Raw genomic sequence first — 23,722 nt, 5'->3', positions numbered from 1 at the left:
AAAAATGTAAAAAGCACTCCAAAAACACCCCTGCCCATTGAAATGAATGGGCAGGGCTTCAAAAGCACCGCAAAATTAGTCTTTTTTGCTTTTTTTTTAAGGTCACGTTGTCACGTGACCTTAAAAAAAGCGCCCCGCTAGCACCCAAAAACCGCACCTAAAATGCTACTAAAGCACTGCAAAAATGGCCGGTGCTTTAACAGCTTTTTTTTTAGCAACACTTCAGTGTGAAAGGGGTCTTATAAAAAAGGGAAAAATAGGTATTTATAATGTTTTTTTGTTATATCTATGCACAAATTTGCAGCATTGAAATGAATGGGCAGCAGTTTGCTGGTGGTTTTAACCCTTTTTCGGCCGCCAGCGGGGGTTAAAACCTCCCCGCTAGCAGGCAACACCTCCGCAAAAATTATGGTAAATCGCCACTAAAAATAGCGGCGCTTTACCGCCGCCGCCGATGCCTTGGTGCGAAAGCACCCTTTAAGGCCCCTTTCACACTGAGGTGCTTCTAATCTGACAGTAAAACACTGAGCGCTTTTGAAGAGCTTTTCAGGCGCTTTTGAAGAACTTTCTATTAATTTCAATTAAGAGGAGCATTTTTTCACTGCACTGCCCCAGTGTGAAAGCATTCATTGATATTAATGGAAATAGGTTTTCGTGAGCTTTTCAGAGGCTTTTTTTAAGTGTGAACGCGACTGAAAAATGCCTCAGTGTGAAAGGGGTCTAAGTCCTTCAAGCACCTTGTTTTGAGGTACCTGAAACGTATTTATATGATTTAAACTGAATGTTCAGTTGGTTTTTAAAGAAACAGTCAGAATGTATGTAAGGTTTTTTTATGTATGCATGGGGACATTATAATAGAATTAACATACAGAATTATTTTAAACCGTCCTTTTTCCTCAGAACAACCACTCCTCAAGAATGGGAACAATTTAGCCGTTACAACAAAGAGAGAGCAGAAGCTGAAGTCCGAGCCTCTGCCCAGTTGAGAGAGGCCATTGCTATGACTATTGCACAGGTAAAAAAAGTCTCAATAAAATTGTTTACACCCCTTTTAAACTAAGGCGCTTTTCAGACGCTTTCACGCAAAAAAAAAGCGCCTGAAAAGCTTATGAAAACATATTTCCATTAAAATCAATGAATGCTTTCACACTGGGGCAGTGCGCTGGCAGGGCAGTGAAAAAATGCCCCTCTCCATTGAAATGAATGGAAAGCTCTTCAAGCACTCAAGTGTTTTACTGGCAGTTTAGAAGCGCCTCAGTGCGCCTCAGTGCGAAAGAGGCCTTAGTCATTAAAATAGTGGATAGAGGGAGATCGAAAGGCACCATATCCTAATCATGAGTCTTTACAGGTGCTACAGAGCTAAAAAATAGCGCCTGCAAAGAGTCTCTCCTGTGTCTCCAATGCGAAAACCCGGAGTGGTGCGCTTGCAGGGCGGTAAAAAAGGTCCTGCTCCCCGAATCTTTGCAGCGCTGTAGGAGCGGTGTCTACACTGCTCCTAAAACGCCCCTGCCCATTGAAAGCAATGGGGCAGCCCCGCCAAACCGCCGGCAAAACTTTGCTGGCAGTTTTAACCCCTTTTTGGGCGCTAGTGGGGGTTAAAACCTCCCCGCTAGAGGCCGAATATCGCCGCTAAATTTGCCCTAAAAATAGCGCCGCTTTACAGCCGACGCCCTCCTGCCTCAGTGTGAGAGGGCTCTGAAGGCGCCAAAGAAAAAAAAATAAGCCTTAACTATAAAATCCATTTTTATTGTGCAAAATACAATACAAAGAACATATTAAGTTTAAGGCGGTAAAGCATTGCTAATTTACCGCTGTTGTATCAGGGATTTTCAGGTGCTAACGATGCACTTTTAACCCCCGCTAGTGGCCGAATAAAGGGTTAAAAGCGTCCACAAAGTGCCGCTGCCAAAGCGCTTTTCAGGTGCTACAGCAGCGGTGCCCATTGATTTCAATTGCAGGGGTGGTGGAGGAGTAGTGTATACATTGCTTCCGCACCACCCGAAAGATACTCCACCCCAGTGTGAAAGCACTCAGGCTTTCACATTGGGGTGGATTGAGAGGCCCTTTTCAGGCGCTATTTTAGTGCAAAAACGCCTGAAAAGCGCCCCAGTGTGAAAGGGATCTAAAGGTTAACTACACTATTGAAAGAAAAAAATATCATATAAAAAAAAATAGCATATACCTTTGCTACACAAGTTATATTATAATGGAATTTAAGTTATTAAAAATTACCTTTCGTTTTTATTCTGCAGATTTTTGTAAAATGCAATATGGCAACCTGGAGGCATTCTGTACAAAGGTGGTGTACACAACGATCTCCAGAACTGTCATATCCTGCTTTTGTGATTGACTTGCTTATTTTACAAGAAGTCTGCACTAAGACACAAGTTAGATTTCAAGCATCCCCTGCAACAACAATGAAATTTTTGGTGAGATCCTCCCAAAGGGAAATTATGTCTAAAGGGATGCAGACCCTGCCACTCATTAGAAACCTGCAAATGCAGCAGCTGATTGATAATTACATAATCACTCCCATTTACATTCACTTTACACATGGAGACAGACAAGCAAACAGCTATTTCTTCAAAATAACAAAAGGTAGGAATCTGCAACAAAGTTTGTTAAAATCCAGAGGAGAGTGTTTTTTTCTCAACAAAAATATTTTTTCTTATTTATTTTACCTTTTATTTTATTTTTTAACACTGTTCAAAAAAAAATTGTGTCACTTTCATTCCTATTACAAGGAATGTAAACATCCACTGTAACAGAAAAAAAAGCATGACAGGACCTCTTAAGTATGAGAAAAGGTCAAAAAGACATCAGATCTCATATTTACACTAAAATGCAATAAAATATAAAATGTTGTCATTTAAAAAAAAAAAAAATGGCCCTTTAAGGGCTGTGGGTGGAAGTGATGTTTTGATGTTGCTTCCCCCCTGCAATGATATGGAGATGGGTGGGGGCTATCTTCCCTTCACTCATCCCCATGTCAGGTTAGGGAGAGGATCTGGTTGCCTCCGCTATCGACCTGACAGCACCAGGGCCGTCAGTTTAAATCCCAACCAAAGAATTACCTGCCTGGAGTTTGCATGGTCTCTCTGTGCCTGTGTAGGTTTCCTCCCACACTGGAAAGACACGGTGGTAGGTCATTGGGTCCTATCTAAACTGGTCCTGGTATGTGTATGTACGAATGTGAGTTAGGGACCTTAGATTGTAAGCTCCTTGAGGGCAGGGATTGATGTGAATATACTATATATGTAAAGTGCTGTGTAAATTGTTGGCACTATATATTAGTACCTATAATAAATAATAAATTATATCAATATATATTATTATATACAGTGCCTTGAAAAAGTATTCACACCCCTTTAAATTTTCTGTATTTTGTCATGTTACAACCAAAAACGTAAATGTATTTTATTGGGATTTTATGTGATAGACCAATATAAAGTGACACATAATTGTGAAGTGAAAGGAAAATGATAAATGATTCTCAATTTTTTTTACAAATAAATATCTGAAAAGTCTGGCGTGCATTTGTATTCAGCTCCCTTTATTCTGATACCCTTAACAAAATCTAGTGGAATCAATTGTCTTCCAAAGTCACCGAATTTGTAAATATAGTCCACCTGTGTGTAATTTAACCTCAGTATAAATACAGATGTTCTGTGAAACCCTCAGGGGTTTGCTAGAAAACCTTAGTGAACAAACAGTATAATCAAGGCCAAGGAACACACCAAGCAGGTCGGGGATAAAGTTGTGGAGAAGTTTAAAGCAGGGTTAGGTGATAATAAAAATCCCAAGCTTTGAACATCTCACTGAGCACTGTTCAATCCAGCATCGGAAATGGAAAGAGTATGGCTCAACTGCAAACCTACCAAGACATGGCTGTCCACCTAAACCTAAACCAAGGAGAGCATTAATCAAAGAAACAGAAATCCACAGCTCAGGTGGGAGAATCCGTCCACAGGAAAACTATTAGTCGTGCACTCCAAAAATCTGGCCTTTATGGAAGAGTGGCAAGAAGAAAGCCATTGTTGAAATAAAGCCATGAGAAGTCCTGTTTGCAGTTTGCGAGGCGACATGTGGGGAACACAGCAAACATGTGGAAGAAGGTGCACTGGTCAGATGAGACCTAAATATAACTTTTTTTGGCCTAAAAGCAAAACGCTATATGTGGCGGAAAACTAACACTGCACATCACCCTGAACACACCACAGTGAAACATGGTGGTGGCATCATCATGCTGTGGGGATGCTTTTCTTCAGCAGGGACAGGGAAGCTGGTCAGAGTTGAAATGCATCTTCTAAAAAACTTCCACACGCTGTTCCTGTAGAACATCCACCCAACCTGCACCTTGTACTTTGGACCCAGATTATTGTCCAACTTTCTACTTATATATCTTGGACTGATATTTCCCTTTCTTTTTCTATTTTGGCATATTTTAAATTCATCAATTTGTTTATTTATTTATTTTTTCGCGGTTGATTCAAAATCACAGTCACGATTGTCTCTGTGTTTATACTTTTTTGTTTTATTCACACTTGCATGTGATTACCCGTCTGCACGCTAGCACCTTATATTCTGATGACGTTTACTTTATGACACAGTGGATTGCTTTTATATATATTTATTGATGAATTTTTGTCACGTAATGGACTCAGTTTTATTGTTCGCATTGAGAATTCCTTTCACGTTATTAATAATTTATCATTTTGTTAGGAGCGTAACACCAATCACTTTGCCATTTGTTTCACATTGAGTAGTGTTTGACTTATATGGTGTCTGCAGCACCTCATACATATATTTTACCATTCCATAGTAGCGCGGGAGTACCCATTATACAACACTGTACATCTGCCTGTACACACCATCCCTACCGTGAAACATGGTGGTGGCAGCATCATGTTGTGGGGATACTTTTCTTCAGCGGGGACAGGGAAGCTGGTCAGAGTTGATGGGAAGATGGATGGAGCCAACTACAGGCTAACCTTACAAGAAACCCTGTTAGAGTCTGCTAAAGACTTTAGACTGTTGTGGAGGTGCACCTTCCAGCAGGACAACGATCCTAAACATACAGCCAGAGCTACAATGGAATGGTTTAGAGCAAAGCATATTCAGGTGTTAGAATGGCTCAGTTAAAGTCCAGACCTAAATCTAATTGAGAATCTGTGGAAATACTTCAAAATTGCTGTTCACAGATGCTCTTCATCCATTCTGACAAAGCTTGAGCTATATTGCAAATAAGAATGGGCAAAAATGTCACTCTCTAGATGTGTAAAGATGGTAGAGACATCCCCAAAAAGACTTGCAGTTGTAATTGCTGACTCGGGGGGGGGGGGGGGGGGGCTCAGGGGGGCTGAATACAAATGCATGCCAGACTTTTCAGATATTTATATGTAAAATATTTTGAAAACCATTTATCATTTTCCTTCCACTTCACAGTTATGTGCCACTTTGTGTTGATCTATCACATAAAATCCCAATAAAATACATTGAAATTTTTTGGTTGGAACATGACAAAATGTGGAAAATGTCAAGGGGTATGAATACTTTTCAAGGCACTGTATGTATCAAGCATGCAGAGCTTATATGTTCTTATGGCAAACTTCCTTTCTAATTTATAATTAAAAAGCATTACTGTATATGAGAACCTGGAGGACTGGAGGACCGAGGGACCAAGGTTCAAACACTAAAACAGAAAAAAATAAAAAATTATCATTTCAATTACAAATTGTGCTGCCTTTGGTAAGCACACCTCAATGTATAATAGGAATGTGATTGAAAGCTATGGACAACATGCAGTACCTGTTTCAGTCACTTGCATAAACAAAGCCAACAAAAAGTGCAATTTATGCATGCCGAATTGGAGCATATACAATATGGTTCTCTGGTACCATTAGCAGAATATTTTCTTCTGATTTCAGGCAGTGTGGTACTGCATACAGTGGTACCTTGGTTCACAAACTTAATTCATAAAACGACTCCGCCAACCGAATCAGTTGTGAACTGAGGCAAATTTTCCCATAGGGTTCAATGTAAATCAAGTTATGCCATTCTGAACTTTTTTTGTTTATATATAGAGTAAAATTATGAAATCTATGTACAAAAAAAAAAGGATTTTAAACATACAGTAATACCTCAGATTGCTAGTAATGCAGTTCACGAGCATTTCGCAATATGAACTATTATTTTTTTAAAACCTGACTCGGTTTGCGAGCATTGTCTCAAGCCTCTGGGGTGTGCAGTTCTGCATTTGGCCAGAGGTGACACTCAGAGCCACTGGGAAACACTCCAAGTGTTTCTGAATGTCACCGCCCCCCGCCTCTGGTTACATGCGGTACTGCATACACTAGCAGTGCCACTGGAACGGGTTATCTGAGTTTCTATTATTTCCTATGAGGAAACTCGCTTTGATATAAAAGTGCTTTGGATTACAAGTATTCTTCTGGAACAAATTATGCTCGTAATCCAAGGTACCACTGTATATTACATATGGTCTTTTACATTAAGCTGACCTGTTTCATGTGTACATCTAAAAAGAAAAAAAAAACTATAGCTCCTCTTTAATACTTGTTTTCCCAAACCCCAATTTAAATGACTAATCTAGGGGCCAGAAAAAAAGCACTGTGCATCCAGAAAAAGATCATCTGAGGGCACAATAAAGTTGTAGAATTCATATGAACTGTTTTATGATGATTCCCAATCAAGTGAGCCCACCCTCATGGTAGTCAGGGGGCAGAAACCCCTATCTGAGTGGACTGGTTCTCTTAAGACTCTTATCTTGCACTGCTCTTCTCAATATGAATGTGTCAGAGCAGGGAAGATGGCCGAGGCTCATGTTCGTGTACCGAAGCGGAGTTCGTGAACCAAAGCAAATTTTTGTGAACTCTTCTGTTCGCGAACCAAGGTATCACTGTATTAAGTAGTATGTCATAAAAGAATAGATTAAAGCATGGATCCTTCTACATTTGAAACAGTAATGTTTAAGTAGTACCATGAAATACAGAGATGTCTTAAAATAGATTTAAACTCTAATATTATGTTCACTTCGGTTAATTAGGTAGGCCGTAGGTAGTGATCAGGTATATTACCTAACATGTACAATATTCTGCCTATTATAGATGACAGGTTTCATGTGATGTGACCCGAAGCTTCAAGAGCAGTGCCCTCATAGTAGAACTATAGGGGAAACTTTTAATTTCATTTTGATAGAGTAAGGGAGGGTTATAATTCCTGTCAGATTTTTTCCGCCGTTTGTGTCCCATTGCTGAGATTTCCCTTAATTTCCTGTACCATAGCCAAACAGGAAGTGAGAGTAAATCCCTGCAAATTAGGGAAATTCCTTGTGGACCCAGGTCACCAGAACTATTTCTCCATTGGAAGATTTCCCCTCTATTAGTTTTCTGGGGACAACCCAAAATTTGGGATCTTGTTTTACATTCACTTTTGATGATAATGGTAAAGAGGACAAATAGAGAGGGTGAATCTGACAAGCATTCTAATCTCCATGCTATCCAAAACCAAAAATAAAGTTTTACCTGTAGTTATACTTGAGGCCTAATTCCAGCAAAAAAATCTTTACTTTTTATTTATTTATTCTTTTTGATAAAGGGGGGATAGCATGGAAATTCTTGTTAGGAAAGGAAGAAAATATTGAAAATTAAGAAATTAAAGTTTTTTGTTTTTTTCAAAACTTTAGGTAGACTTTAGGAGACTACATTTTGGCCCACATTTATGAAGACAAATTATTTGTTTGCAAAAATGTATAACATAAATTTGTTTTCTTTCCCCCAAATTTTTGGATTTTTTTTTTCCTTAAAAATAAACTCAGTGGTGATTAAATACCACCAAAAATGAGTCTCTGTTTGTAAAATTATAAAAATGTTATTTGAGTACAGTGTTGCATGACTGAGTAATTGTCATAGAAGGTGGAAGAGGTGAAGGTGTCCTGTCTTGAAATGATTAAATAGAGTTGCTGCTTCCTCATTGACAGACTAATAATGAACTGGAAGCTCAGAGACAAGCTGTGGAATTTGCTTTTAGGAAGAGGATCCATGAATTTGAAAGAGCTCACAATGAACTCAAATGGCAAGAGAAAAGTGTAAGTTTTCCATATAGTCTGTTTTTCAAGTTATGTTATTTTCTTTTGTTTTCAACAGTACTAGATACTAGAAAGATACTACTGTAGAGAGGGATGAATTCTATGACCACTTCAAGTGAAAAACACAGCTACAGAACTATAAACTATTCCTTTTGTATAATAATTATAATAATAATAATAATAATCAAAGCTGGACTCCAGGTATGATCTTTATTGCAGTGATACTAAAGATTATATTTTAAAATAAAAATAACAAACATGTTATACTTACCTGCTCTGTGCAGTGGTTTTGCACAAAGCAGCCCCGATCCTCCTTTTCTTGGGTTCCTCACCACCGCTCCTGGCCCCTCCCTCCTGTCAAGTGCCCCCAGATCAAGTAGCTTACAATGGGGGCACCCAAGCACGCTCCAGAGCCACTGCTCTGCGTGTTCATTCACACACAGTGCCATGGCTCAGCCCCGCCCTCTCTCTCTCCTCATTGGGTCACTTGCTGTTATTGACAGCAGCAGGAGCCAATTGCCACCGCTGCCTCCAGAGAGCCGGGACTCTTGTGCACATTGCTTGTTTTGCGATGGGGCTCAGGTAAGTATTAGAGGGAGCTGGGGGGCTGCTGCACAGAGATGTTTTATCTTCCTGCTTATAAAAGGGGAAAGTAAACCTTGAGCCTTTAGAACCGCTGTAAATTGGTTCAAACTGGACCAATGTAAGCATGCATTTCTCATACCTGAGGGACCACGAGCGATGAGGACAATCATTGTAGCAGCCAACATTACTACAATGATAGTGGCAATCTTCCGGGTCCTGTGCCAAGTGAATGCCCCTCTGCACAGTGACTACAGGAGGGCACTTGTTTGCCACTGCCACCATTCACAGAAGAACTTGTATTTTTTTGAATGGACAGGCAGAACTCACAACACGAAAGGAGATTTTTAAGGTGCCATCAGGAATGTGATTCCACCCATAAATCAGTGAGAATGTAAAGACAGCCCAGCGACTCAGTCTGAACTCAAAAAACAGGTCAAAAGGAGTCCTACGTATCTCAAATGTATCACAAATGCAAACTGCATGTGCCTGAAAACATTTATTATTTTAATTTATGTACACAAGCCTTTACATGTAAAGGATGGCTTGTTAATTCTTATCATTGTCTCTTTTTAACACATAAAGGAGATTACCTTGATGTAAATATTCTTAAAAGGGTTGTAAAGGTAAAAGTTTTTTCACCTTAATGCATTCTATGCATTAACCACTTTCAGACCGGACCATTTTGCTGGTAAATGACCAGAGGTCTTTTTACACTTTGGCACTGCGCTGCTTTAACTGGTAATTGCGCGGTCATGCAATGTTGTACCCAAACAAAATTTGCGTCCTTTTCTTCCCACAAATAGAGCTTTCTTTTGATGGTATTTGATTGCCTCTGCGATTTTTATTTTTTGCGATATAAACGTAAAAAGACCGCAAATTTTGAAAAAAAATGATATTTTCTACTTTTTGTTATTAGAAAAATCCAATAAACTCAATTTTAGTCATACATTTAGGCCAAAATGTATTCAGCCACATGTCTTTGGTAAAAAAAAAGTCAATAATTGTATATTTATTGGTTTGCGCAAAAGTTGTCACATCTACAAACTAAGGTACGTTTTCTGGAATTTACGCAGCTTTTAGTTTACGACTGCCTATCTCATTTCTTGAGGTGCTAAAATGACAGGGCAGTACAAAACCCCCCCAAATGACCCCATTTTGGAAAGTAGACCCCCTAAGGAAATTGATAAGAGGCATGTTGAGCCCATTGAATATTTTATTTTTTTGCCTCAAGCGATTGAATAATGACAAAAAAAAAATTTTTTTTTTTTTTTTACACAAAGTTGTCACTAAATGATATATTGCTCACACATGCTATGGGCGTATGTGAAATGACACCCCAAAATAAATTCTGCTGCTTCTCCTGAGTACGGGGATACCACATATGTGGGACTTTTTGGGAGCCTAGCCGCGTACAGGGCCCCGAAAACCAAGCACCGCCTTCAGGCTTTCTAAGGGCGTAAATTTTTGATTTCACGCCTCACTACCTATTACAGTTTTGAAGGCCATAAAATGCCAAGATGGCACAAAACCCCCACAAATGACCCCATTTTAGAAAGTAGACACCCCAAGCTATTTGCTGAGAGGCATGTTGAGTCCATGGAATATTTTATATTTTGCCACAAGTTGCGGGAAAATTACAAACTTTATTTTTTTTTTTTTTTTTTCACAAAGTTGTCACTAAATGATATATTGCTCATGCATGCCATGGGCATATGTGAAATGACACCCCAAAATAAATTCTGCTGCTTCTCCTGAGTACGGGGATACCACATATGTGGGACTTTTTGGGAGCCTAGCCGCGTACGGGGCCCCGAAAACCAAGCACCGCCTTCAGGCTTTCTAAGGGCGTAATTTTTTGAGTTCACTTCTCACTACCTATTACAGTTTTGAAGGCCATAAAATGCCAAGATGGCACAAAACCCCCACAAATGACCCCATTTTAGAAAGTAGACACCCCAAGCTATTTGCTGAGAGGCATGTTGAGTCCATGGAATATTTTATATTTTGCCACAAGTTGCGGGAAAATTACAAACTTTTTTTTTTTTTCACAAAGTTGTCACTAAATGATATATTGCTCACGCATGCCATGGGCATATGTGAAATGACACCCCAAAATAAATTCTGCTGCTTCTCCTGAGTACGGGGATACCACATATGTGGGACTTTTTGGGAGCCTAGCCGCGTACGGGGCCCCAAAAACCAAGCACCGCCTTCAGGCTTTCTAAGGGCGTTACAGTTTTGAAGGCCATAAAATGCCAAGATGGCACAAACCCCCCCCCCCAAATGACCCCATTTTAGAAAGTAGACACCCCTAAATTTAGGGGTACACTAGTGAGACTAGGTAATAAATGGCGGGTGCCCTGAAACTATAAAAAAATAACTAACCAACCAGCGTCACCTGTAACAGTTATATGGTGATCACTGGTGAAAGGGTTAACTAGGGGGCAATCAGGGGGCTTTATGCGGTAGTATATGGGGGTCCCTGGCGCTATAAAAAGCTGCGGCGAACCTAAATACCTACCTGCCTAACTAGCGTCACCTGTGACACTAATACAGCGATCAGAAAAACGATCGCTTATTAGGCTGGGTTCACACTGGAGCGATGCGGGAACGCCACGAATGCGCGGCGGGTTCCCGCATCGCATGCCTCCCGGCGGCAGTTCACACTGCCCTATGCGAACTGCTGGGAGTGTCAGTGAAATGTTAATGACACCCCCAGATCAGTTCGCATATCGCAGTGCGATCTGCAAACTTGGATCGCATGGTGTGAACACCCATGCGATCCGATTCTGCTGCGGACCAAAAAAAGGGTCCCGTGCGAGTTTGCGGCGGGTGCGGCGGGTGCGACACGAATTCAGCCATACTATCTGTATAGCTGAACTCGAATCGCACAGAGATCGGATGTGATTTGCACTGCAGTGCGGTGCGAATCACATCCGTTCTCATAAACCGCTGCAATGTGAACCCAGCCTTAGTGACACTGGCGACGGGGGGTGATCACGGGGTTAAACCTTTATTGGGGGGGTTAGGGGGGTACCTTAGAACTAAAGGGGGCTAACCCTAACTGCCCTAACAGTTATTAGTCACAAATGACACCTGCCGGGTGATCAGGGGGTTAAACCTTTATTAGGTAATAAATGGCGGGTGCCCTGAAACTATAAAAAAATAACTAACCAACCAGCGTCACCTGTAACAGTTATATGGTGATCACTGGTGAAAGGGTTAACTAGGGGGCAATCAGGGGGCTTTATGCGGTAGTATATGGGGGTCCCTAGCGCTATAAAAAGCTGCGGCGAACCTAAATACCTACCTGCCTAACTAGCGTCACCTGTGACACTAATACGGCGATCAGAAAAATGATCGCTTATTAGGCTGGGTTCACACTGGAGCGATGCGGAAACGCCGCGAATCCGCGGCGGGTTCCCGCATCGCATGCCTCCCGGCGGCAGTTCACACTGCCCTATGCGAACTGCTGGGAGTGTCAGTGAAATGTTACTGACACCCCCAGATCAGTTCGCATATCGCAGTGCGATCTGCAAACTCGGATCGCATGGTGTGAACACCCATGCGATCCGATTCTGCTGCGGGCCAAAAAAAGGGTCCCGTGCGAATTTGCGGCGGGTGCGGCGGGTGTGGCGGGTGCGGCGGGTGCGGCGAATGGCTGAACTCGAATCGCACAGAGATCGGATGTGATTTGCACTGCAGTGCGGTGCGAATCACATTCGTTCTCATAAACCGCTGCAATGTGAACCCAGCCTTAGTGACACTGGCGACGGGGGGTGATCACGGGGTTAAACCTTTATTGGGGGGGTTAGGGGGGTACATTAGAACTAAAGGGGGCTAACCCTAACTGCCCTAACAGTTATTACAGTCACAAATGACACCAATGCAAAAAAAAAAAAAAAAAAAAAAAAAATGACATTGGTGTCACTGTGACTGGGGGGGCAGGGGTAATTGGGGGGGTGATCGGGGGGTAAAGGGGGGGTGTGAGTGTGCCTGGCATGTTCTACTGTGTGTGGGATGTGTTGGTGCAACTCACTGATCCGCTCTCCTCCGTGTCGGAACGAAAAATACCGACACGGAGGAGAGAATACATCACTTCCTCTCCTGTGTTTACATTACAGGAGAGGAAGTGATGTCACCGGGGATTTCCATTCGTCGGGAGCGATCGCGAGGGGGTGGCCATGAATGAATGGCCGTCCCCTCGTCCGGGATCGCTCCCGAACGAAAACCGACCGCCGCAGGCACCGGGCGGGGGCCCGATCGGGCCCCCGACCCGCGGGAGGCAAATCACGTACATGTACGTGCTTATGCCTGCCCGTGCCATTCTGCCGACGTACATCGGCGTGAGGCGGTCGGCAAGTGGTTAAGCTGAAAAAACATCTGACAATACCGGCCACCCCAGCCCCCCCGTTTTACTTACCTAACCCCTCGAAAGTCCCGCGGCCGTTGATTGGTTAGAGTGGATGGATTGAAAGCAGCGCAGCCATTTGCTTGCGCTGCTGTCAATCACATCCAATGACGCGGCGCGCCGGGGGGCGGGGTCAAGTGATACAGCGAGTGGCTACGGCCGCTCGCTGTATCACGGGAGGGCGCCCGCAAGCACTCCACACTATGCGAAGGAGCTCGCATGAAGTTGTGGAGTCCTTGTGGGAGGGAGCTGAGACAGCCGCAAAGGGACCCCAGAAGAGAAGGTTCGAGGCCACTCTGTGCAAATGAGCTACACAGTGGAGGTAAATATAACGTTTGTTATTTTAAAAAAAATAATAATTTGCCTTTAGTGATCCTTTAACAATACAATATGTGTTAATATTCGAAAACCTGCTTTCTTTGTAAAATGTAAAATGTATATCTGTACTTGAGGGTACCCACATTTGTTTATAACATACCTGGGTTGTGTAACCTTCTTTGCATTTCTACACAATTGTACTTTACTGCTGTTTCTCATAAATCAAGTCTATAAGCCAGCGAGCCTACTGAAAACAATGCAATCCCTATGTGGCTCATATCTTTTCTAAATCGTTGTTTAAAGTTAAACTTAAAAGTTAAAGTGGAGTTCCACCCCAAAAAGAAAAAAAAAATATTAAGGTGCTTAAAAAAATAAGTAAAAAAATGAGATTTTTTTTTTTTTACTCACCTCTAAATGCCTGGCTGTGGCTTCACAGTTAACATGCCAGTGCCGCCGAGCAGAGGGGGAGTTGAGCGGGGCTTCGATCCCCCACATTGCTGGACCCTGGGATAGGTAAGTTTCCAATTATTAAAAGTCAGCAGCTGCAGTATTTGTAGCTGCTGACTTTTAATTTTTTTAAGCAGAACACTGCTTTAAGTAAATTTTCAATTATTATGGTAGAAGGGATTTTCTGTGTCAATTCTGCCATAAAATTCATGCCTAATTGTACATAACTGCTTGGACAAAACAAAAAAAAACAAAAAAAATTGCGTGCGGGTCCCCCTAAAATTCAAATCCTAAAGTCCACCCTGCGCCAAAATAAAAAAAATGGTGTAAAAATCCATGCCAGACCCTTATCCGAGAACGCATCCTGGCAGGCCACAGGAAAAGAGGGGGGACGAGAGAGGGCCCCCCTCCTTAACTGTACCAGACTTCATCCCCTCAACATGGGGAGGGTGCTTTGGAGTAGGCCCCCAAAGCACCTTGTCCCTATGTTGATGGGAACAAGGGCCTCATCCCCACAACCCTTGCCCGGTGGTTCTGGGAGTATACGGGCGGGGGCCTATTGAAATCTGAAAGCCCCCTTTAACAAGGGCACCCCCAGATCCCAACACCCCCCCATGTGAATTGGTAAAAAAGCTGCAACTGTTTCACCTCCATGGGAGGCTCCCGCCTAATGACGGCCTCCCCCATGGCGTCAGAGGGGGCGAGGTCACCCGTTTACATCACCAGGTGGCCCTGCCTTCAGCTATATAAGGACTGTCACCCAGAAAAAGCGTCAGTTGGTGGGAGCCTCCCATGGAGGCGGAACATTTTTTTTTTCCTTGCGGGACAATTTTATTTTTTTATTTTTTAATAAAGGACTTGTCCCAAGCTGTCTCTTGTCTTTTTTTATCATTTTGACACTTTTTTTGTGAAATGGTAGGGGTGCAATGTAACCCATTACCAATTCACATGGGGGGATGCTGGGATCTGGGGGTCCCCTTGTTAAAGGGGGCTTCCAGATTCCAATAAGCCCCCCACCCTCATACCCCCACAACTATTGGGCAAGGGTTGTGGGGATGAGGCCCTTGTCTCCATCAACATGGGGACAAGCTTTGGGGTCAGACCCCAAAGCACCCATCCCATGTTGAGGGCATGTGGCCTCGTACGGTTCAGGAGGGGGGGCACTCTCTCATCCCCCCTCTTTTCCTGTGGCCTGCCAGGTTGCGTGCTTGGATAGGCGTCTGGTATAGATTTGGGGGGGGGGGCCCCTACACCATTTATTTTTTACATTTTGGCGCAGGGTTCCCCTTAAAACCTATTCCAGACCTGAAGGGCCTGGTATGGATTTTAGGGGGGCCCCCACGCAATTTTTTTTACATTTTTGATTCAGGGTTCCCCTTAATATTCATACCAGACCCAAAGGGCCTGGTAATGGACTGGGAGGGGGGACCCATGCTCTTTTTTTTCAATGAGTTTTATCTATTTTGCCGAGACCCGACAATTCATTACAGCCGCAATCAGTTTTAAATGACAATTTTTCCTTTAGAAATGTAATTTTGCTGCGATACTGTTCTAAACATGGGAAAAATGCGCCACTTTAGAGGCATACTATAGACACCCCCCAGGCATGATATTTAAAGGAATATTTCATTTTTGTTGTTTCACTTTAAGCATTAAAAAAATCACTACTCCCGAAAACACAGGCGTTTTAAAAAAAATGTTTGCTTTGATACATGTCCCCTGGGGCAGGACCCAGGTCCCCAAACACTTTTTATGACAATAACTTGTATATAAACCTTTAAAATGAGCACATTTGATTTTTCATGTTTGTGTCCCATAGTGTTTCGGCAGCTATCGAATTTCCCGCGAACACTGCATAATGTTTGCTGTTCAGTGAACACCCAATGTTCGAGTCAAACTTATGTTCAACTCGAACATCGGGCTCATCCTTAGTAATTAATCAAATAGTATATACACAGCTACACACATAAGGAATCAATCCTAAATGCTAATAGCTCAGTACTCAAAAAAACATATATAACAACTGTAGGCGGATAGGGTATATAAAGTGCAAGTGATAATAGAGACAGTAGTGAAATTCAATCTACAAGTAGATAGTAATAAAGTGCTAGTGCTGAAAACCACATAAGTACTATTACAAATATATATGGTGCTGCTCCCAATAGTGATTTGTGCAGGTCAGGTAGTGAATAATGTGACTTTAGTGATTTGTTTCTTCAGTGTAATTACACCTCTGTATAAGATGGTCAGTAAGGTAACAGCATTAAATATTATATAGAGACAGCCAGATGGATACGGGCTCCTGCAATGAGTAAACTTAGATTTCTCTTCATGGGTCGGTGTAATTCAGCGATGAAAATATACAGAGGGAGCTCCAGTTCAAGTGCAGTGTTTAAAGAAAAAGGAAGAAAGGAAGTCCCCAATCGTGAAGTAAGGGCTAAATCAGGGAATGAAGTCACTTGACCATGGCGCTACATGTCGGAACAGATAGGCACCAGAAGTGACGTCAGGTTTGCGAGCTCTCTGCTCGTGGTGCTGTGTTTGTGTTTTACACTCCTAATTTGAGTACCCTATTGGCTGTTTTTATAATAAACATATTTTTAGCCCTTACATACTTCACGGTTAGGGACTTCCTTTCTTCCTTCTCCTTTATACACTGCACTTGAACTGAAACTCCCTCTATATGTTTTTTCATCGCCAAATTTCACCACTCCAAGAATAGAGATCTAAGTTTACTAATTGCAGGAGTAATACAGGCATACCCCACTTTTAAGTACACACTGGGGTTTATTTACTAAAGCTGGAAAGTGCAAAATCAGGCTCACTTCTGCATAAACACCAATGAGCTTCTAACCCCAGCTTGTTCAATTAAGCTTTGGGTATATAACCTGGAAGCTCATTGGTTTCTATGCAGAAGTGAGCCTGATTTTGCACTTTACAGCTTTAGTAAATAAACCCCATTGTGTACTTAAAAGTGGGGTATGCCTGTAGTATTTATGTGGTTTTCAGCACTAGCACTTTATGACTATCTACTTGTAGATTGAAATTCACTACTGTCACTGTTATCGCTTGCATTTTTTATACCCTATCCGCCTACAGTGGTTATATGTGTTTATTTGAGTACTGAGCTATTAGCATGTAGGATTGATTCCATATGTGTGTAGCTGTGTACATACTATTTGATGAATTACTATCTAGAGCTCAACACCATTTGTTGATTTTCAGTGTTTGCTGCAGCTAGTGTCCCTGTCCCTGTATATATAGGCAGCTCGGGAATATCCCCTCTTTTGTTTCACAGACTTTGCATTGCTGGAGATGGGTGCCCTGTCATAATGTGCAAATATGCTGTGCAAACTTGCACATCATGGCTAAGACTCCTGGAAGCCTAAAATTTTGTAAGCGTGTTTAGTTTGGCTTTAAGTGAGCGACAAAGTAAACTGCTATGTTTTAGGGAATATCTAGCAATGTTAATTGTGATTGACTTGTAGCGGCCACAACCTTTGCTGTGCGGCCTTGACTTGATGGGCTTACCGGTTACCTTCTCCTGGCCTGCTCCTCCGCATCTAGGGGTTCCCAGGGTTGATACCCAACGACTTGTACACTGACACAGATGAAGTCCTTTCAAAAAGGTTTATTTTGCAGTAAAACTTTCACAAACACAGGCTCTTAGGGAACAGAGGGCACGGCTGAAGAACTCAGGCACCTTGAACTGCAAGTTTAGCAAAGTCTCTATTTCCACCCAGAGAGTAGCCACTCTCAGCTGGGTACTTCAAGGCTGAACAGATCTCTAGCCAGAGATCATGGCAGTCAGCACGTTCCCTCAAAACTTGAACAATCAACTGAGAGTATACAGGAACCTTTTTCCAACCGTACCTGGAACGTTTCCCGCTTCCTTTATGGTACTGGAAAATTGTGAATTTGTCAATGTCCTTCCCAACTCAGTAACCAGGCACTTCTCAGGATGCCACTTGCTGGCCCTCCTCCGAAGAGTCCTCCCCTGGTCACTTCCACAAGCTGTGGTGTACCTCCAAGCTGAGAGCACACCCGGACACTTTGAATCCTCCCTCAGTTAATGCGCCTCGGACCAGCCGGTTCCGAGACTCGGGAACAGACGGATCCCTACCCCAGACCAGACAGGTCTATCAGGGGCCACCAACAGAAACATGTTGCGGGATGTCGAACACCCCGTGACCGGGACCCCTCACATGGCTACCCTGGTCCTGGAACCAGAACAGACCACACGGGTCTCACGAACAACTCTGGAACCCCAAACACGTGACCCACACCTCTTTTTTTTGTAATTCCTTTATTAAATGAAAGAAAATATAACAGAAGCATGGACAACATTGAGAGAGCAAGTACAATTTCAAAAACAAAAGCCATGGTATCACTTAGGCTGGAAATACAATAAACAGCCCCGAACTTAGGTGTAAACAGACTTGTAGGCACTCCCACACTGGAAGCGAGTCTCTTTTACAGGACCTCTAGTACCATCCAAGCAATTCAAGCCAACCCAAGTGAGCAGTAATCATTGCCTGGCCATGCATTGCAGTGATGGGCCGCTACCTGGTCGATCTGGGCGTACACTATCGATGACATATAGATTCCAGGGAAGCCCACCACCCATCCAAGTCCTCAAAAACTGACAGATGTCATCTGAGTAAGAGAACAAGAAGGAATGGAAGGGGGAGGGGATATAGGGGGGGGTACAAGGGTTGGGCAGGGGGAAAGGTAAGCAGAGGGAAGGAGGGAGAGGAACCAGAAGATAGGAAAGTGGATATAAGAAAGAAAGGTAGATTCCGAGAAGGGTTATTAAGAGAGACAAAGCACAAGAAGGTGTGAGATAGTAACTGTGGGCATCTCCCAGTCGCAGGGGAGGGGGGGAGACGAGGTTCAAGAGAACAAGGGCCCTCCCTCATCGGGCAACCGGTGCCACCACCCGGAGGTAGGCTTCAGTGTAATTGAAATGCTGCCATGGTCTCCATGTCTCCCGAAAGGCCTCCTCCCTGTTATGCAGCGTCGCCGTGAGGTCCTCCATATCTCTCAGTTTGTTCACCTTAGAGAACCATAGGGACTTAGCTGGCGGGTTCTCCGATCTCCAGCACAAAGGGATGCAGGCCTTCGTTGCATTCAGCAACTGAATAGTTAAAGAGTTCCTGTACTTTTTGATGGGTCGCTCTGTCAGGTGCAGCAGACAAGCCGCTGGGTTCCCCTCCAGAGAAACACCGATCAGGTGGCCAATCGTGCCAGTCACCTCGCGCCAAAAGGGTGCCAATTTGGGGCAGGCCCAGAAGACATGCAACATTGTTCCCTCCGCATCTCCACAACGCCAACAGCGGTCAGGCACCTGTGGGAAGATGCGATGGAGAACGGAGGGTACCCTATACCACCTGGTCGTAATTTTGTAGCACGTCTCCTGGACTCTGGTGGCCATGGAGGATTTCTGCGCAAAGTGGAGGATTTTCTTCTTCTGGTCTGGGGTAAAATCCCATTTAGACACGAAGGGGGGGACATATCCCTCTGCCGGACAGGTCAAAGCAGAGTAGAGAAGCGAGAGACAATGCTGCACCGGTTCCCCACGGTGGCAAATTTGCTCCAGTTCCATGAGAAGGCGGGAAATGCCGCAGGCATTGACGTAAAAAATTCCTTAATTGTAGGCCGCTCCAAAAGTCCAGTGGAGGGTCCGCTGCCAGCGTCCCCGCCTCTGGGGTGAGCAGACCATCTGGGCCTATAAAGTCACATAACCGCTGCCTATCGCCTATCTTCAGACATTGGAAGCAGGGGCTCTGGAGGCCCGGTACAAATTCCAGGTTGCCCAGGACTGGCACCATTGGGGAGGCCCCCGGGGACACCGAAGAGCTCCGAAAGGCCTCCCTTGCCACCCGCAGGGTACTACCCAATGTAGGGTGGTCTGATATATGTCTCAACAAGAGTGTTGCTAGCCAGGGCCTGCTCCCAATCGTGTCTCCCGAGTCCTCCCCCTCCATGGTGACCCAGTGTTTCGCCTCCGCATGACAATGCCAATCCACTATCCTAGTTAAGTGTGCCACCCTATAATATGCTTTCACTTCTGGGAGGCCAACTCCACCTCTGTTCTTCGGCAGGTGCAGGAGCTGTAATCTAATGCATGGCTTACGATGTGACCAAATAAAGGCACGGAACATAGAGTCAATCCGCTTGAAAAAGGTGGGAGGGAGATGTATGGATAATGCCTGTAGCAGATACAAAATCTTCGGGAATAGGGTCATCTTAAGTGAAGTGCACTGCAGCAGCCAAACCATGTCAACTCCCTACTGTGATGTAAGTGTATGCCAATGCAGGAGGTCTGTCTTGAGACGGTCAAGCAGGGGCACAAAGTTGGCCACGTAGAGAGCTGCCGGGTCCGGAGTGACATCCACCCCAAGGTAGCAAATGTGGTCGGTCGCCCCCCTCAGTGGGAAAGCCACCCGTAAGCACCGAACCACATCTCTCCCTACTGTGATGTTAAGGATGGAGGATTTAGCTAGGTTAATTTGGAATAAAGAGAGAGATCCATATTCTGCAAGAGATAATAGCAGGTTAGGTAGTGACGTAAGAGGGTCCGTTAGAAAGAAAATCAGGTCGTCTGCGAAAGCGGCCACCTTGTGAACTCCCGAGGACTTGGCATAACCAATAATGCCTGCATTCCACTGGACATGGCATAAAAGGGGCTCAAGGGACAAGATAAAGATCAGCGGAGACAGGGGACAACCCTGACAGGTACCGTTCCTGATGGAAAAATAGGGAGACCTCGTCTCATTGGTGCAGTAGGGTTTGAATAGAGGGATAATATCTAGCTGAGCATGGAGGAGCGTAACCCAATATGTTCCAGGGTGGCACGGATAAATGACCAGTCCACACGCTCAAAAGCCTTCTCTGCGTCTGTCGACAGCAAGAGAAGGGCCCGTTTAGAGGTTCTGGCCACGTGGATCAGGTTTAGGACTCTGATGGTGTTGTCTCGGGGTTCACGCCGCGGGACAAAGCCGGCTTGATCCCTATGGATGAGACCGGGGATATGTGGAAGCAGTCTATTTGCCAAGACTCTCGCGAAAAGCTTCAGATCCGCATTCAGCAATGCGATCGGCCAGTAGTTCCCACAGCACAGTGGATCCTTCCCCTCCTTCGGGATGAGGGAGATATGGGCCCTGAGAGAGCCTACCGGAAAGGAATTGCCATCAGCGAGGGAGTTGAGGGCAGAGACCAGGGGCTGTCCCAGTATCCCAAAGAAGGTTTTATAGTAGGTCAGCGTGAAGCCATCGGGGCTAGGTACCTTCCTAGGCTTCGAAGCCTCCAGGGCCACCCCCAACTCTTCGACCGAAATGGGTTCTTCCAGCTCGTCCCGAACCTCCCCGGGAAGGAAAGGCATACCCGAGAAAGCAAGGTACGACTGCGGAGTTGGACCTTCACCGTTGCGAGGGTCAGGGGCAGGTGGCCTGCTCAGGTTGTAAAGACCCTCATAGTAGGCCTGGAACTTGGACACTATGTCCGCAGACGTGCTCAGTTTCTGGCCAGATGCCGCCTTGATATGTGGAATATAAGTCTGAGTGTGTGGGCCCTGCAAGGCCCTTGCCAGCAAGGACCCCGGTTTGTTCGAAAACTCAAACATAGTCCACCGGGCCCAGGCCAACTTTTGTTTAGTCTTCTGAAATAGAAGGGAACGTAGCTTTCCTTGTGTAGGGACTCCAATCTACATATCAGGACCAGGAGGTCCTCCGAGCGCTGCATTCTGTCCCGCTTGAGACGGGCTCCTATTTTCATTAGCACACCCCTAACCACCACCTTATGCGCTTCCCAGACAACAAGGTGGTTGGCCACAGAGTCTCTTTTGATGGAAAAATACTTACACAACGCACTCAGAATCTCTGGCCGAGTATCTTCCGATTGGAGCAAGGCCTCATTAAGTTTCCATGACGGCAGGGGTTGCGACACATTACCCAACTGCAGAGTCAGGTGGACCAGTGCGTGTTCAGAAAACGAGATGACTTCAATGGAGGTGGACACCACCATGGACAGATCTTTGTATGACACCAACAAATAGTCCAACCGGGAATATGCGAGAAAAATGAGTCTCTGGCTTGAGCATGCAGCAGCCACCATGGGTCAACCAGGCGCAGCGCATGGAGGTCTGATTTCAGATGCTTTAAGCGTGCGTACGACAAATGAGAGGCCCCCCCTATACACATCGAGAGCTGGGTCCATGGCAAAATTTAAGTCTCTGCCAAAGACCAGCATCCCTTCCGCAAACTCTAGCAGCTCAGGGAGGAGACCCTGCATGAATTGTACATGGTCTGTATTCGGGAAATACACGTTGGCAAAAGTGACCTGCCTGCCAAACACTGTCCCTTTCAGGAAGATAAAACGGCCCTGTGCGTCCATCTGCTGCGCCTAAAAAACTACCACGGAACAGATTTTGCCACTAAAATACTCACCCCCTTTGATTTGGAGATCGGAGAAACACTATGATAAGCAAGTGGAAAAGCCCCATTGGTAAGTCTGGGTGTGCTACCCTCACAAAAATGCGTCTCCTGAAGAAACGCTACCTGCGTCTTTACGCAAGTTCGTCAGTAGCTGTGACCACTCCTCAAGTGTGTTTAGGCCCCGCACATTCAGAGACCCACACCTCTTTAAGTACCCCCTCCCAGACTCCTCAGCGGGCCCGGCACTCCCGCTGATTGGCTCAGAGAGGGCCAATACCAAAACATCCAACCAGACTTGGTTCTAGCCTGTCATGTGCACCTCACCGCTCACATGACCAGGCAGAACTTCTAAACACAGCCTGGCCAGACTGGTGTTAGGCCTACCTACAATAATTAACCCTCAGAACCTTTATTGTCCTGAGACCAAATACTAAATTTACAATGCGTGTGACATTTGATCCCAAATGTCATCCGCTACAAACTAATATCTTGACATTTTTTAATTTTGTTTTCAGAATAATAGCAGTGTCCCTGTATGTTAGCATGCCCAGGAACACCTGTGCTTAAAGTGTTACTAAACCTGCACATGTATTTACTATATCTGGTCTCCTACAGTACATAGAACATGGAAATGCAATTATATTAGTAAATATAAACAGCTAAATACCTTTTCTCTTCAGCAGTTTTTTAGCAGTCTTGTGTCTTCTATCAGTTCCTAGTAAAGTTTGTAAGAAATGTTTTCATTTCCCCCTGATCCTCTCAACATGTCTGGACAGTGCTGATTGGCTCTGTGCTGATCACATGCACCCTCCCAAGAAAAAAAAAAACTCTCTAGCAATACACACCAAACTGAGCATGTGCAGCCTGTCTCCTGGCTCTGTAAATATCGGGTTATTTTTTGGAGACAGTGGAAGAAGAGGAGGATCAGAGAGACAGGATCAAACAGGTTCCACAGTGACTATAACAAGCATGCTTTACTGCAGGGGTCTCAAACTCAAATTATCTGAGGGCCACAGGACAAGTTTTCACATCCAATGGGGGCCGCATGCAAACTTTCCTTTCCCCCAGAATTGGTGTCAGTGGACGCACTATTAACCCACAGCACTGGTGTCAGTGAACGCAATATTAACCTTCAGCATTGGTGTCAGCAGACACACACTGTTGACCCCCAGCACTGGTGTCAGCGGACGCACTATTAACTCCAGCACTGGTGTCAGCGGACGCACTATTAACCCCCAGCATTGGTGTCAGTGGACACATTATTAACCCCCAGCATTGGTGTCAACGGACGCACTATTAACCCCCAGCACTGGTGTCTGCGGATACACTATTAACCCCCAGCACTGGTGTAAGCGGATGCACTATTAACCCCCAGCACTGGTGTCAGCGGATGCACTATTAACCCCCAGCACTGGTGTCAGC

The 23,722-nt window shown here is 44.4% G+C and overlaps 1 protein-coding gene across 2 annotated transcripts in view; it reads left to right on the top strand.

Annotated features, from left to right (window-relative positions):
• TEKT2 (tektin 2) overlaps window positions 1-23,722 on the top strand; it is a 62,685-nt gene that overhangs the window by 28,598 nt on the left and 10,365 nt on the right. For both annotated transcript variants that reach the window (XM_077481718.1, XM_077481717.1), the window contains exons 6-7: window positions 901-1,015; window positions 7,997-8,104. In XM_077481718.1, coding sequence (XP_077337844.1) covers window positions 901-1,015; window positions 7,997-8,104 — 223 coding nt within the window. The remainder of the gene's footprint in view (window positions 1-900; window positions 1,016-7,996; window positions 8,105-23,722) is intronic.

This window comes from Lithobates pipiens, unplaced genomic scaffold, assembly GCF_037356315.1.
Source record: "Lithobates pipiens isolate NorthernLeopardFrog02 unplaced genomic scaffold, aLitPip1_a1.2 Scaffold_16, whole genome shotgun sequence".
Classification (NCBI taxonomy): domain Eukaryota; kingdom Metazoa; phylum Chordata; class Amphibia; order Anura; family Ranidae; genus Lithobates; species Lithobates pipiens.
This window is presented reverse-complemented; position numbering and strand designations above follow the sequence as displayed.